At 31.8% G+C, this 13,973-nt stretch overlaps 5 protein-coding genes across 7 annotated transcripts; 1 reads left to right on the top strand and 4 right to left on the bottom strand.

The window, feature by feature from the left end:
- Positions 1-899: 899 nt before the first annotated feature.
- On the bottom strand, positions 900-1,509 carry LOC123008935. Its single transcript, XM_044405005.1, has 2 exons — positions 1,298-1,509; positions 900-1,246 (listed from the first exon to the last, which is right to left on the bottom strand). The coding sequence occupies exons 1-2, from the start codon at positions 1,418-1,420 to the stop codon at positions 905-907; spliced, it is 465 nt and encodes a 154-aa protein (XP_044260940.1). The 5' UTR covers positions 1,421-1,509; the 3' UTR covers positions 900-904.
- A 450-nt stretch (positions 1,510-1,959) lies between these two features.
- LOC123008508 lies at positions 1,960-3,019 on the bottom strand. The gene is made up of 2 exons (XM_044404340.1): positions 2,360-3,019; positions 1,960-2,313 (listed from the first exon to the last, which is right to left on the bottom strand). The coding sequence occupies exons 1-2, from the start codon at positions 2,411-2,413 to the stop codon at positions 1,993-1,995; spliced, it is 375 nt and encodes a 124-aa protein (XP_044260275.1). The 5' UTR covers positions 2,414-3,019; the 3' UTR covers positions 1,960-1,992.
- A 414-nt stretch (positions 3,020-3,433) lies between these two features.
- Positions 3,434-5,612, bottom strand: LOC123008507 (thiamine transporter 1-like). Of its 2 annotated transcripts, none has more exons than XM_044404338.1 (4): positions 5,518-5,612; positions 5,089-5,451; positions 4,840-5,044; positions 3,434-4,790 (listed from the first exon to the last, which is right to left on the bottom strand). In XM_044404338.1, exons 2-4 carry the CDS (start codon positions 5,392-5,394, stop codon positions 4,015-4,017), a joined length of 1,287 nt encoding a protein of 428 aa, XP_044260273.1. In that variant the 5' UTR covers positions 5,395-5,451; positions 5,518-5,612; the 3' UTR covers positions 3,434-4,014. The 2 variants fall into 2 exon arrangements, with proteins under 2 accessions (XP_044260273.1, XP_044260274.1); XM_044404339.1 differs by having other exon boundaries at positions 5,089-5,467; positions 5,518-5,558.
- Positions 5,613-8,767: 3,155 nt separating this feature from the next.
- On the bottom strand, positions 8,768-9,866 carry LOC123008885 (brain protein I3-like). 2 transcript variants are annotated; one of them, XM_044404926.1, is made up of 2 exons: positions 9,484-9,866; positions 8,768-9,046 (listed from the first exon to the last, which is right to left on the bottom strand). In XM_044404926.1, the coding sequence occupies exons 1-2, from the start codon at positions 9,596-9,598 to the stop codon at positions 8,853-8,855; spliced, it is 309 nt and encodes a 102-aa protein (XP_044260861.1). In that variant the 5' UTR covers positions 9,599-9,866; the 3' UTR covers positions 8,768-8,852. The 2 variants fall into 2 exon arrangements, 1 of the variants encoding a protein (XP_044260861.1); XR_006412987.1 differs by lacking the exon at positions 9,484-9,866 and adding an exon at positions 9,123-9,290 and having other exon boundaries at positions 8,913-9,046.
- Positions 9,867-11,893: 2,027 nt separating this feature from the next.
- On the top strand, positions 11,894-12,989 carry LOC123008825 (elongation of very long chain fatty acids protein AAEL008004-like). The gene is made up of 5 exons (XM_044404845.1): positions 11,894-12,053; positions 12,102-12,292; positions 12,338-12,457; positions 12,496-12,738; positions 12,785-12,989. Exons 1-5 carry the CDS (start codon positions 11,984-11,986, stop codon positions 12,953-12,955), a joined length of 795 nt encoding a protein of 264 aa, XP_044260780.1. The 5' UTR covers positions 11,894-11,983; the 3' UTR covers positions 12,956-12,989.
- The last annotated feature ends 984 nt before the right edge of the window (positions 12,990-13,973 follow it).

Here is a 13,973-nt window from a genome sequence, read left to right as displayed (position 1 = left end):
AATTTATTTTTAAACGGCACGGACAAAAAATTTGAAATTAATATACAGAGTGCGCCAGAACTCGCGCCCCAGAGATAATTTTCAATTAAGGCAAGATACCAGGAACATGAAAAAATGTTTAAAAAATTCTATCTGTCAAAAAATTTTGACATTTGACTTTTTTTATATCTATTTAATGATACTCATGATTTTGTATATGTTTTTTTTTACAATTATTTAGTAAAGGGACAAAAATTTTGCCAATAAAAGCCACAAATAACATTGAACAGTGTTACAATTTAGGATACAGCTTCCTTGTTTCCTCTTTTAATAGCCTATAGCAACAAACTTGGAAAATTATTTTTCCAACAGAAATAGAGTTAAAGTGCAAACTTTAAACCCTCAAAACTTCGAAATTTTTATAGATGTTTTTTTTTTAATATTTTTTCCACGTTCCTGGTATCTTACCTTATTTTTCTCTGGGGCGCGAGTTCTGGCGCACCCTGTATAATGCTGCTAAGGCCATCAAAAAGTTATGATAATTTTTTCATAATTTTTTAAATAACGATTTATTTTTTTATTCAGTATAGTTCAACTTTAATATGAAATAGAGTATACACTTTTTACACTTCTCGGAGATCGCTCCCGTCATAAAAAGTTCCACTTTAGTGCCTGGTTACGTATTAAAATAACCACTTTGAGAAGTCGATTTTTTCATTTTTATTACATTACTGAAAATCAAGTTAACAATGGATAAGCACATTTTTAAACATAAAATTAAATTATTTTTTTCGGAAAACAAATAATTTTTTCATTATTTTGCTTATTTTGCAACAAAACACACATATTTGTCACCCATAAATGTCAAACATAACCTCAATAAAACACGGCATTCATTTAGTTATTTATTGTCTAGCAAGTTGGTCTACATGGTTATATTTTGGAAACACTGCTCGATTTTCCTCACGTCGCCACAACACCTAATTTTTCCAATTTTTTCGACGCAGACAGTCATTTCATTGACGAGTTCTTCCCCTAGTTCAGAAATGGCGGGAATTTCTTTCAAATTTTCCACGTTGAGGTTGCTATTTTCATCAATAAAGTCAATTCCTTCGTAGAAACATTTATAAAAACATAAGTCTCGTTCTGGAATGGCACTAGCATTGTCGTAACTTTTCAAATCAGTGATTTTAATTGAATTTTTTTCCAAACATTGATCTCGTAAATCGGCAGCTTCTCCATCCAAGTCGTTGAAAATTTCCTGCATCTATTTGAAGAAAATTAAATTTAAAAAATAATAAACATAAAAAATACTCACAATTTCGTCGCTTTCTTTGTCTCCGAATGAAGAAACGACAAGAAGAGTAAAGATAAGGCTCGTGATTGGACGCATCTTGAGTTGGTAGCACTGTTTAAAGTTGGTTGCAGTGGTAAAAGTCATTTATAGTCAAATTGAAGGTTACTGTAATTTTTTTGGAGCGATTAAACATAATTTAGTGTTATTACTTTTGTTACAATTTTTCCGGTTTTTCGTTTATAAATTGTCGACAATTTGGTTAAAAAATGACAAAATGATTGTTTATTTTGTACTTTTGTGTGCCCTTGCAGGGTGTCACGGCGATGATCAGGTGTGCCAACTCATCAAATTCCACTAATAATAGTCAATTTTAGGACCAATTCCAAGACGAGTGTCTCAAAGAAAATGATATCAATGAAGATGAAATGAAAATTTACGAAAGTGTTGCAGATGTTCCTGAGAAAATTCTGTGTTTTATTAAGTGTTTTTACACGAAATTGCGACTTTTGGACGAAAATGGGAAAATTAATATGGACAAAATCGATGTAATCCCTGATTTTGGTGACCCAAGTTTGAAAACTGATAAAGTGAAGAATTGTATTAAAGAAATACAAATAATTGATAAATGCACCGACATTAGAAAAATACAATACTGTTTTGACCAAAATACGAAATAAAAACAATTAACCCTTAACCTTGTTTTTTTATTTTAACGATTAAATATACTTAACAAAACATTTTTCGATATTTTTCACATCTTCGCATTTTTCAATCTTGCCAACTTCCTTCAAACAAGTCACCAGATCGTCGTATTTGGACTCATCGATGGCGTTTACTAGGGGAATTGATTTGAGGTTGTCAATACTGATTTTGCCATCTTCATTTGTAATTAAAAGTTTATCGTAGAAGCATTTAGTAAAACAAAGTATTTCTTCGCCCATATTTTCAGCCGGTAAGTCGAATTTCTTTATATCTTCAACATCCATTGAATATTCAGTCATACATTCGCTGATTGTTGTCCAGTACTTCCCCTTTTTCTGGAAACGACTTAGTAATTTTATTTTTATATTGGCAATGACTTACTTGGGCTGAAATTAGGACAAAAAACGAGAACAGGAAGTGCAATAATGACCACATTTTGTTTTGTTGGAATGAGACATTTTTGCAGTGATGCTTTTTATATTGTTTTTTCAGTGAAGGTCAAAAATTTGTTTTTTTTTCAATGCTTCACCACAACGTGATATGTCTTGCTTTCTCACACATGTGCCGTACCATTAGCTTTTCTTTTTTTCTGGAAATTAAAATTACATAATACGAAGTCTGTATATTTTGAACTGGTTTAAGTCTAGTGACTTTAGTGTTAAATCATTTCTGTTGGCAACACTAGAAAAAGAAATTTTAGAAACACTAATGAAAGTGAAAAACGACAAAATGTAATGTTAAAAAACGAAAATTTAATCAAACACTTAACGAAAGCAAAAGTTTCATGTCCCAAAAAGGTCCAAAAATGTTTAAATTACCGTTTCAAGAAAACACGTATAGGGTGCTTTGGATTTGTGACAGTTGACATTTTGCGTAAATGTGTCTCAAACTCTGAGAAAATCGAACAAAAACGGTGGTAAAAGTCGCGGGAGACGTGAAAAACACAAAAAGGTGACGTAAATAGTGTTTGTGCAAAGGGTGGTGTTGTTTTTGTTCAAAATGAGTTTTGTTCAAAAGAACAACTAATAGGCCATTTCAAAAGAATTTAAGCACACTTCTTGGCTAAAATCAGGTACCTAACTAATGAATCGTGAACTATTAATTTACAAAAATTATTTTCGGTGTTTTGTTTAATTTACAAAAATTATTTTCGTGTTTTGAAGAAATATAAACAACGCGCATGCGCATATAATCGAAATCCGGTAACTGAGAAAATTCAAAATTGTTTCTCTTGGGAAAATAAACGATAAAAATGCTTGTTTGTTATTGATTAATAATTGAGTGTGATTTGAAGTCGCATTATGTCAATTAGAGTAATCGGAAGTTGGGTGACATAACTACCACTTTTTTGTTGTGTTGGTAGAAATGTCAAATAATGGGGTAGCGACACTGTGCGCTACTTTAACCAATATAATTAATTAAATTAGTGTTTTTTAAACGGTACAAAAACTCGGAAACAATTAATTGCTTCCGCAATCATTTTTATTGAGTACATAAAAACTTGATTATAAAAGTGTGAAACTGCAACAGTAATAAACTAAAATGGCAAATATATTGTGCTTTGTACTATTTTTGTTCCTTGAAACATTTCTAGTGGTATTTTTTTGAAAACTGACATTTCGAGTTTTCGTTTTCACTAGTTTGCAGATGATAATGAAATTGTCGAAGCAAGAGCTTTGTGTAGAAACGAGACTGGAATTTCAGCTGAAACACTGGGGAATTATAAACCGTCTGAAGACCCTGCAAGTGAAGAAATTTTGTGTTTTTTAAAATGCATGTTTGAAAAACTAGACTGTTTGAAAGACGACGGAAGTATCTGCGTGGAAACATTGAAAAGTAAGAATATTGGGTATGAAAGTGAAGAAAGTAAAGAAAAAATTCTCGAATGTGTGAAGGGAGTTGAGAAAATAACAACTTGTCAAGATTTTGCACCTGTTGAAAATTGTCTTAAAAATAATTAAAGTTATGCAACCATAATACACATTTTAATTAATTATTGAAAAGTGTATTATTGGTTGCCTAGCTTAATAATAAAATTAAGCTTTTGGCGTGTTATCAACGATGTTATCACTGCTTTCGCTCACCCCCCGGTTCCCAAAACACGTCCTTAGCCCCATAATCACAAAAATGAGTGAAATAGCCAGATGGTAGCCCCCATACACAACATACTGACCCCTCGGATCTAACGCAAAGCCAACTCCTTCAGTGGCCACTAAAACAGTTAAAATCGAATTACAAACTAATGCAAAAAACGTGTTTATGCCAAAAATCAAGCCGTAACTATCCTCATCGATAACTTTGGCAATTTGCGCACTTGCAATCGTCACCATAAAATGATATAAAATCCCAAAAACGATATAAAACGCGTAACATAGAAAAATATAATCAGTTTGTGAAATAACAACGATGAGAATCCCCTGAATCATGGAAAATATTCCGAGTGTTAGTTCCCCTTTAATCTCCCAGTTGAGTTTCAAATATCCCGCCAAAAGCGCGACGAGGAATCCCGCTAAAGTCAAGATGGCCTCGACGGCGCCATTATAGGCCGTTTCGTTCGAATTTTGTACTACCGAATAGAGTGGTTGCATGTAAGTCTCAATTTGGACATAACCACACGTGGAAAGTGCCCACCAAGCCGACCATTTAACCACGTGACTGTTGGTAAAAGCGTCGAGAAAATGGTTTTTCATTAGGGTAAAAGCCGAGCCGACTTTGGCCGAAAACGCCCGATCTTGTGACCCGTCTGAGTGAAAATAGAGACTCCTATTGACAGACGGTAGAAACAACGCCCACAGTGTTGCCAAACTCACAGCTGAAACTCTTGAATTAAGCGCGAAATTTGAATCAAAATCACAATTTACACGCAAACGTGATGTAATTGAGTTGTTTGAAGTCCATGATGTTTGTGGAGATTAAAACTTGTGATGTGATCCCCGAGATGGCGCGACCGGCCAAAATGGCGCCTCTAGTGTGTGATGTCACTTTCTGATAGTGCTCTTTGTCGACTTTTGCATAAATATAAGTGTAATAAGCGACTTCTGACGCACAAAACATGCCGTAAAAAACCTAGAAATTGACTAAAACTTGGGTTTGGACTCATGTTGACTTACTTCAAGGACTTGTAAAAAGAAGAGACTTGTTGTCCAAATCAGCATACCCCAAACGGTGATTCCTGAAAGGCCTAAAACCACGATAAGTGGCTTGTAGCGACAGATATCAGTGATGAGGAAAACTATCACTAGGAGAATCATGTTGGCGTAGGTGCCAACTGGATAGACCTGTTTCGTCACTTCATCATCAGTAACGTTGCGCCAAGGGCCGATTAAATAGTCGTAAATGAAGGGTTCCGAAGGGCGGATTTCTTTCAAAAAGCCGAAAATGCACAAATGAAGGGAGATTTTTACCCAAGGATTCATTTTCAAACGACTGAGACGTGGGGAAGTGTTGGGGGCTTAAATAGGGGTTTTGAAGGGCTGAAAGAATCCATTTCTATTTAGAAAAAATAATCTCGAGAGGTTTTTTTTTAAATAAGTACTTACGATTGTAAGGAGTGCAGATTTTCATGTGATAATAATTGTTTTATTAATGTTATTGTGAATAGAATATTGTTTCAAGGTCAAAGACTAATTACAACAGATAACTAACTACATCATCTAGAGATTACGTGACATTAAAAGGTGCAAATTTCGGGGTTTTCGGAGCGAATTTTTAGTCAAAATTTTGGTCAAAAGGAAAAAGGAATGTGTTTGTGTAACAAATCGATTAAAAAGATGATACTTTTTTATTTTTTAACTGTTATGGCAAGCAATAATACACTGAAGATAATTCAATTTTTGTAACAGATACCTGGATAAAAAATAATTACTTAGTTAACAATATTGCTTCGATAATAAAATACGCTGAAAATTATAATTCCCTTGCCTCCTACGTTTACAAAAAATCCATAATTATGCAAAGGTTATTTAAATATTCCGTTTGTTTAAAATTTAATTTGATTCAATGAAATTTTATTCAAAACAACTTTTTGTCGTACAAACGATTGAAACGTGGTTTCTAGACGTAAAATTACACGCTGGACACGATGCAATAGTTTAAAGTCCTCTACGATGAATGGTTTTTAAGACATTGAATAATAGTTAAAAATAGAGCTATAAACATACACAATTCGGTTGTAAAATTTTTTTATTTTTACTTTAAAAAAAAAACTCATACAATATGTAAATTTACTCGTAGAATTCGCCTGTGCAAACCGCTTTGACCTAGGGCTCATAGCTTTTGAGATATGACTGTTTTTTATGAAACCCGATTTTTATTTTGTAAATGGCGGTAAAATTGTACCTCAATGAAATAATATTTTGAAGTAGACATACAAGTCGAGAAAACTGCAAAATTTGCAATGGTTTAGAAGTTATAGTATAAATTTATTTTCGATATTTTTGACTTTATCAGCAATTTTCTTTCTAACTATTTATCCTTGCACACTGATCTTTTTTGTATATGATAGAAAATTATTATTTTTTGAACAATTTTTAATACAGGAGGCTAGCACCAATAATTCCGGAGTTATTAGCAAGAGTCTGCTCCGCGTGTCAAAAATCGACCAAAAGCTCAACAAAAATCGAAAAAAAGTTTAATTTTAAAATTAGATCTGATTCAAACTTTGCAAGAAATTTTTGCAAAAAGATAAGTGTTTTATCAACAAAAATTATCAGTTTTATCATTATGTTGTTTCTCGGTGAGAAAAACTTATATTATGTTGATAAATAAACATTTTTCCTCTGTGTTTTTTAGTATAAATATTATTAGAGCTTATTCCATATCTGGTGGTGAACTGACAGTGACAGAAAAGACACTTGGAGTGCGCCCACTTGGTTAAAATAAAAAAATACATGGGCGTACTTTTTTTTCTCTAAAAATTTGTAAGACAAGGATTGTTAGGAATATCATTTTTGAAAATTCTTTTCATGCGTTAACAGTTTAATCTTATGTACGAGTACCTACTTATTATATTTTTTTAAAGAATAACAGTGGTTTTGAAATATTATTTCATACGACGCCTATGAACAATATTTTTTTTAGTAGTAAACATATGTTTAATGTCAAAATTCAGTCATTTTTGACAACGTCAGTTCGCCACCAGATTTGGAACAAGCTGTAAGTTTATACAGGGTGTTCGTTTCTCGAGCTCCTCCATGGAGGAGATACGAGGTCGGCTAAATTAGGGCAAAGTTGCGCATTTTTATACTGAACAATAATCTGAAAGAAAATTTAATGGCATTTTTAGTTTTTGAATTATTGGAAAAAAATGGAAATTTGTAATTTTTGTTTTAATTTTTTCAATCGAAAACTAAAAGACCTCGACGTTGACTTCTGTATTTTGATTTCTGTATTTTTGAAAAGTCTTGTTGTTCTTGATTACAACGATGTATCACACAATATGATCAAATTTTACATGCTGATCAAAATTAAGAAAAAGCGTTTTTGCGAAGAGTGCTTTGGAAAAAACGCTACCAATTTTCACAGTTCAATTGAATTTGAATCTGGAAGTCACATTTCCTTCAAACTTAAAAACAAATAGAAACAACGTGATAAACTAGAATTTATTCTTCGCAAAACAAAACAACAAAGTTATAAAAGATGCTCGAATGCACCAGCTTCAAAATATAATTTGTTAATTAAAATTGATGGCATTTTTCCACTCTCCGCAAAAACGGTTTTTCTTAATTTTGATCAGCATGTAAAATTTGATTATATTGTGTGATACATCGTTGTAGTCAGGAACAACAAGACAAAAATACAAAAATAAATATGGCGTCTATAAGAAAATTTAAAGTTCAGTGTTGTAACTCTGATATCTAGAGCGCCTTGGAAAATACGATAACAGATTTAAATTTCTTTCAAAAAAGTGCCTTAAGAACGTCCTAGGTCTAGGTCTTTTAGTTTTCGCTTAAAAAATTAAAAACGAAAATTACAAATTTCCGTTTTTTTCCAATAATTCAAACGCTAAAAATGACACAATAAATTTTCTTTCAGATTATTGTTCAGCATAAAAATGCGCAACTATGTCCTAATTTAACTGATCTCGTATCTCTTATTATAACTGCCTCATGCTGGACCTCAAAAACGAACACACTATATAATAAATAAATTATACAGAGTGGTTATAAATTATTTTCATCTAGCCAGCTTTGGAATTTTTTTGCATGTAACTTTATTTGTGCCGCTTTACTTTTTTTGAAAGCTCTAGTTCTGTCATTAGTGTCACTTATTAATTAATAAAATAAATTGTTGTTAATTAAACATTTATTGTTTCAACTAATTTCCAATAATAATTGATAATAATGTATACTTTGGAATAAAACAAGTTTATAATTAAACAAGTCTATTTTCGAAGTGGACGCTTAGTAAACGGCGATTTTTTAATTTTGAGTTAAAACAAGTAGGTACCCCTATTTCCGTAAAGCGGCATTTTTTATTTTACATGGAAAATTCACAGCTGGCTAGATGAAAATCATTTATAACCACTTTGTATAAATATTATTGAATTGTCACCTTGAGAACTTCTAACTTTTTGTATTCATTTGTTGAAGAAATATTTAAAAAAAATGATCCGAACCAGGGATTGAACCTGAAACTTGTTGAACTTGAAAATAGTTTTCATTCTTTTTAAATTAAATCTCCGAAATTCATTTGTTTCTTGTTGTTTATTTTTGTAGTTAATAAAAAAAAACTTTTTTTAAACACCATTAATATTCAAATTTGATAGGTAGAGGTCAAAAAAACACTTCCCCTATTAATTTCTTTTTATTGATTTGTTCATTATAACAAATATGTGAAAAAAAAACTTTAAATTTTTTTTATATTATAAAATACTTTATGAGGGGGAAAACCCGCAATGGCTGCACTTCTTCTTGCGCATGCACAGACAGCAAATTATGCCACAGGGGAAACAAAATAAGCAACACAGCCAACCACACAACGTGAAACTCCCTGTGAATTTACCAGCGTGGCAGATGGGGCAAGTGCCCCCCATTGCCGGTTGCGTTGAAACATGAACGTTGGTAACATCTGAAAAAAAAAAATTGTAAACAAGGTTGAAAAAATTCCATAATCCGAGAGCGACAAAAAGCAACAAAAATCTCACACTTAAAGGTTAGGGACCTGATGGAGCCAAGGTCTACGCCGCTAGACTTGATTTGGGGAAAAAATTAATTGTATCCAGTGGCGTGCACGCAATAATTTTAACTCGAAAAAATAAAGTAAAATTAACAGCGTGAGAGCTTTCATCCGATATTTGCAAGTCTTATCTTTAACGGCAATTGTACGCATATGGCATATATTTAGTTTCACTGATAAGAAATGCCGACGTAGCACGAAAAGAATTTTCCTCAAACAACCACGAATCAATAAAAATATTAAAAAAAAAAACATATTTTTGCAAGTCTTATCACTGTTTTGATAAAATTTTGATTCAAATGAAAAATTTTCGAGGGTCAGTGACTTACGGGTCGATGCCGGGGCTGCCGTAACCGCAGGTTGGGGGTTGTAAGGTGCTTGTGGTGGGCTAGAAAATGGTTGTGGTTGTTCATAATATGGTGGTGGTGGTTGGTGTTTTTCCATATTTGGACCTTAGGGCAAGAACGGTTTTACCACTACTATGATTAATTACTAATTACTAAAGCTCGGATTATTTGCACGAAAAATCCGCGCATATATAAGCACGTATTTTCACAAAAATATGCACAAAATATTAAGAAATATGCTCGAATATATGCCAAATATGCATCGATATGCAAAACTTTTAACAATAAAAAATCAAAGTTGGAATAATTTTTTATCCTTGAGTACACTAAAGTTTGAATTTTCATCTTGAACCGCAGACGATGAACGAAAGAGCATAAATAAATTGGTTTTGCCTCAGACAAGCCATTTTAATAACCTAGTAATTAAGCTTTTCTAAGAAATCTGTACTTTTCAGATCACATCACTTTAAACAATTTTGCTAAAATTCATTTGCAGGCAACTACTAATCCACATAGAAGGATTTATTCGTTTTATACCAGGTGAATAAAAAGTATGGAACCAAACATTTTTTGCTTAAACTATTTATTTTTTTTTAACTAATTGATGAATTAAATGTTTTATCAAGAATAAAATTTCTCGATTTTTTTTGTTTTTGAGTACTACAAAAATTTTAATTTTTTTAAATGGCAACCCACTAAAAATGTTTTGTATACTCTCCCAAAACCAACTGTGTTAGAGACTATCTACTTTTTATTAATTAAAAAAAAATACATATATTACAATTTTGATAAAAAAATCGCATAACAAAATTTCATTTTGAAAATACGAACAGATATTACTTTATTTTATATCAATTATTATTTTCCAGAGGCAAATAATTATGGTTTTTAACTACATATTCACCCTGTATAAAACGAATTTAAAAAGAAAACACTCAGCAAGATACTAATTCTTTGAGTCCGGCTTACGAATTACTGGTTGTTTTCTCTTTAACATATTTTGTAATCAGATCATTTTTTTAAACTGTCCAATTTTTAACTTGAACTGAAATTGTTCATGGGAAATTTGTGATTTGAAGAAAATATGCACTAATATGCATTATTTCCTAAAATATGCACGAAGTTGACAAAATATGCATTTTTTAATTGACTTATTTTAATCAAAAAACATTAGATATGCATAATTTTGTTGATATACCTCTTAATAACAAATATGCATTTTGCAAATAATCCGAGCCTTACTAATTACAATGTTGTCTTCATGCTTCAATTTGAACAAGCTTAAAAAGACAAATATTTGTTACGACGCAAATATTTTCTAGATAAGTGGGATAAAGAAAGTCGTGTCATGTTCACACCAGATTTTTTATTTAAATATCTGGTGAAGACAATCTTGGCAACACTGGTTTAATAAGACAGACACATACAGGCTCTCCGGAAAGTCGTGCACTTCCGTGACACTGCCCAAGACAACAAGAAAAATGTTTAAAAAAATGTATCTATATAAATTTCGAAGTTATGAGAGTTTAAATTTTGCACTTTGACTCTATTTATTTCTGTTGGAGAAATGATTTTCCAAGTTTTTTTGCTACAGGCTATTAGAAGAGGGAACAAGAAAGCTGTATCCTAAATTGTAATTCTGTTTAGTGTTATTTTGGGGCTTTTATTGGCAAAATTTTTGTACCTTTACTAGATAATTATAAAAAACATATACAAGATCATCAGTGTCATTAAATATTAAATAGACATAAAAATTTGTCAAACGTCAAAAAATATATCTCAATATTTTTTGACAGATAGAATTTTTTAAACATTTTTTCAGTACTCTAGGGGACTACCCATTTACTCCCTTTCAAGGAGGTGCGCGAATTTCCAAACATCCTGTATTTACAGCAAAAAATAAAATTCAACTCATTCTAAATAATACTACTGGTTAAATGTTGGAAAAAAACCATGCAATTCCACCACTGCGTCGAAAAAACCTAACAACTCCTCCACTCTTTATTAGATTAAATTACTCAATTAACAACTTTTTTACTGAAATAGGAAACGTCCATAATTCACTGGTTACGATGTCGACCTCATGTCTAGATTTAGCTTCAATCAATTGCAAGCTTAAAAAACTTGAAATGTGTGTTTTTTTTCTAGACTTGTTCCTACAATCAAGTTTCAAGTCTAGATTTTTCCTACCGGTTATTAATTTTAGACACTTGAGAAAATAAAACAATTTAATCAAATAATTAAATATTTGTCTAGGGTTTTTTTATTTTTATTATGTAAAAAAGATATAACAGAATTGGGGCCACTACTATTAAATAAATTAGTGAACTATTTGATTACGATTTTTTCGCATCATTATCCTTGATGCACGTAAAAATCACACCTGCTGTGATTCGAAAGTGGTGAGCGTAGTTGGCCCTGATTACCTGAATTATTTTTAAATTTAGTAAAATTTAACTCAAAATTTACTAAAGCCATTTCAATGTTGTTTTATCTTTGTGGTACGATGGACGTCTCAGTGCGACTTTTCACCGATTTTGAAAAACTCGGAGGTAACTTGATGATTTAATAATTTTAATTATTATTATTATTATTGGTAGATCCCCGAGTAAAAAACTATGTTTTAATGGAATCACCTCTGCAACCTATAATCATAGCAGCCTTATATATGACTTTCATTTTAAAAATCGGGCCTATTATGATGAAACATCGCGAGCCCTTGAACTTGAAATATGTCATGATTGCGTACAATATCGTCCAAATCGTGGCCAACTTTATCGTTTTTATTATGGTAGGTTAGGGAAATGTCACTAGAGGGATCTAATTTAGTTTTCAGTTTGCAAAAATCGTCCCTAACCTCAATTTGTTGTGTTCGCCTGCGGAAAATTCGACGTCCGCCATGTTGGTCGCCCACCATTGTTATACTCTTTTGAAGTTTCTTGATCTTTTGGATACGGTACTTGATACTATAGTTATATTTTTATTTAAAAATAGATTTTTTTTGTTTTGAGAAAAAGATGGCGTCAGGTGACGTATCTCCACGTGCACCACCATGTCGGTATGTTGGCATCGGCGTGGATTTCGGGGAAGTACTTCCCGGGTGGGCACGCCCTCTATCTCGGCTTTTATAACACTTTTGTCCATACTATTATGTATGGATATTATCTCATGACGGTGTGTTGGCCCGAGTATGGAAAAAGTGCCTGGTGGAAAAAATATTTGACACAAGTGCAGATTGTAAGTCAAGTCAAGTTTTGACATTTAAGTTATTTTTTTGTTTCAGGTGCAACACTACGTTGTGTTTTTCACGTTTTTTGTACAGTTGGTAAATCAGGATTGTTCGTATCCCAAGTTTTGGACGGCTGTGTTTTTAAGTACAAATATTTTAATGATTTTCTTGTTTACAAAATTCTATCGAGATAATTATGGGAAAACGAGTAAAAAAATTAAATAAGACTGGAGAGGCTTTAATAAAATTTTCTTTGTTACGCCACTGGTTTCTTTTCCGGATTGTGACGTTTGTAGTACTTTGAACCCTACCAACGTAAGGAAATAAAAATTCTCATTGATGCTGATTGACCATGTAACCTTTGGGATTTTTTTAAGAAAAAAATTCTTACATAATGGAGATTCAAGGCCGACTACATAATTGCGTACTTTATTCCCTTTAAAAATCATTAAAACTATTGATGCACTTTTCACATTTTGTGCAATGGAATGTGGAAAGGCCAAGGTAAACGCAAAACAGTTGAACTTTACATCGGAAAAAGTCGGTATTTTGTTGAAAAATGAGACAGGTGATTTTCCATTGCCAATTAAATTAAGAAATTTTAAAACTAAAAACTGTCAAAATGGACAAAAATACTGCCCCCTCTTTTTCTATCATAGCCATAACTAATTTGGTAGTAGGTATTCCGTACTTTAAACTGCTGAAATATTCATCTTGTTTGTATATTTTTTTTTCTTAATTTTTAAACAGTTTCCTAAAAAAAACTATTTTTTATAACCCGACTTGGGTACTGTATTTTTTCTATGATCTTAGAAAAATTGTACTAATTTCTAACATTCTTTAATGCAACAAAATTTTAATTTTTGGTAGTGGTCGTGTGAAATTCGTTTTTTTATTTTAGCTGTGTTCGTCAGGTTTTCGTAACAAATTTGACAAATTCTAACCTAGTAACCAAACAAATGTTAAATTAAAAGAAAAACATTTGTCAATTTTCATAATTTTTCTCTATACATTGTTGTTTGTTACCAACTTAATTTAAAATTACAATTTAATTAAACGCATGCTATACTGGGTGCGCCAGAACTCGCGCCCCAAAGAACCATTGAAAAAATGTTAACAAAATTTTATCTATAAAAATTTGGCTGTATTTATTTCTGTGGGAAAAATAATTTTCCAAGTTTTTTTGCTACAAGCTATTATAACAGGAAACAAGGAAGCTGTTGTATGTTATTTGTCTTTTTAT

The sequence above is a fragment of the Tribolium madens genome, unplaced genomic scaffold, assembly GCF_015345945.1.
Source record: "Tribolium madens isolate multiple individuals breed KSU strain unplaced genomic scaffold, Tmad_KSU_1.1 Scaffold_71;HRSCAF=194;Tcas5.2_LG6, whole genome shotgun sequence".
NCBI classification, from domain to species: Eukaryota; Metazoa; Arthropoda; class Insecta; order Coleoptera; family Tenebrionidae; genus Tribolium; species Tribolium madens.
This window is presented reverse-complemented; position numbering and strand designations above follow the sequence as displayed.

Coding starts and splice junctions, on each gene's coding strand:
- LOC123008885 (XM_044404926.1), bottom strand. CDS start 9,598: ATGGAAAAACACCAACCACCACCACCATATTATGAACAACCACAACCA. Junction 9,047..9,483: donor GGCAGCCCCGGCATCGACCC/GTAAGTCACTGA, acceptor TTTTTTTTTCAG/ATGTTACCAACGTTCATGTT.
- LOC123008508 (XM_044404340.1), bottom strand. CDS start 2,413: ATGTGGTCATTATTGCACTTCCTGTTCTCGTTTTTTGTCCTAATTTCA. Junction 2,314..2,359: donor TTGTCCTAATTTCAGCCCAA/GTAAGTCATTGC, acceptor AGTCGTTTCCAG/AAAAAGGGGAAGTACTGGAC.
- LOC123008507 (XM_044404338.1), bottom strand. CDS start 5,394: ATGAATCCTTGGGTAAAAATCTCCCTTCATTTGTGCATTTTCGGCTTT. Junction 5,045..5,088: donor TCTTTTTACAAGTCCTTGAA/GTAAGTCAACAT, acceptor GTCAATTTCTAG/GTTTTTTACGGCATGTTTTG. Junction 4,791..4,839: donor CAATTACATCACGTTTGCGT/GTAAATTGTGAT, acceptor CAAGAGTTTCAG/CTGTGAGTTTGGCAACACTG.
- LOC123008825 (XM_044404845.1), top strand. CDS start 11,984: ATGTTGTTTTATCTTTGTGGTACGATGGACGTCTCAGTGCGACTTTTC. Junction 12,458..12,495: donor TTCTTGATCTTTTGGATACG/GTACTTGATACT, acceptor ATTTAAAAATAG/ATTTTTTTTGTTTTGAGAAA. Junction 12,739..12,784: donor ATTTGACACAAGTGCAGATT/GTAAGTCAAGTC, acceptor TTTTTGTTTCAG/GTGCAACACTACGTTGTGTT.
- LOC123008935 (XM_044405005.1), bottom strand. CDS start 1,420: ATGACTTTTACCACTGCAACCAACTTTAAACAGTGCTACCAACTCAAG. Junction 1,247..1,297: donor ACAAAGAAAGCGACGAAATT/GTGAGTATTTTT, acceptor TTCTTCAAATAG/ATGCAGGAAATTTTCAACGA.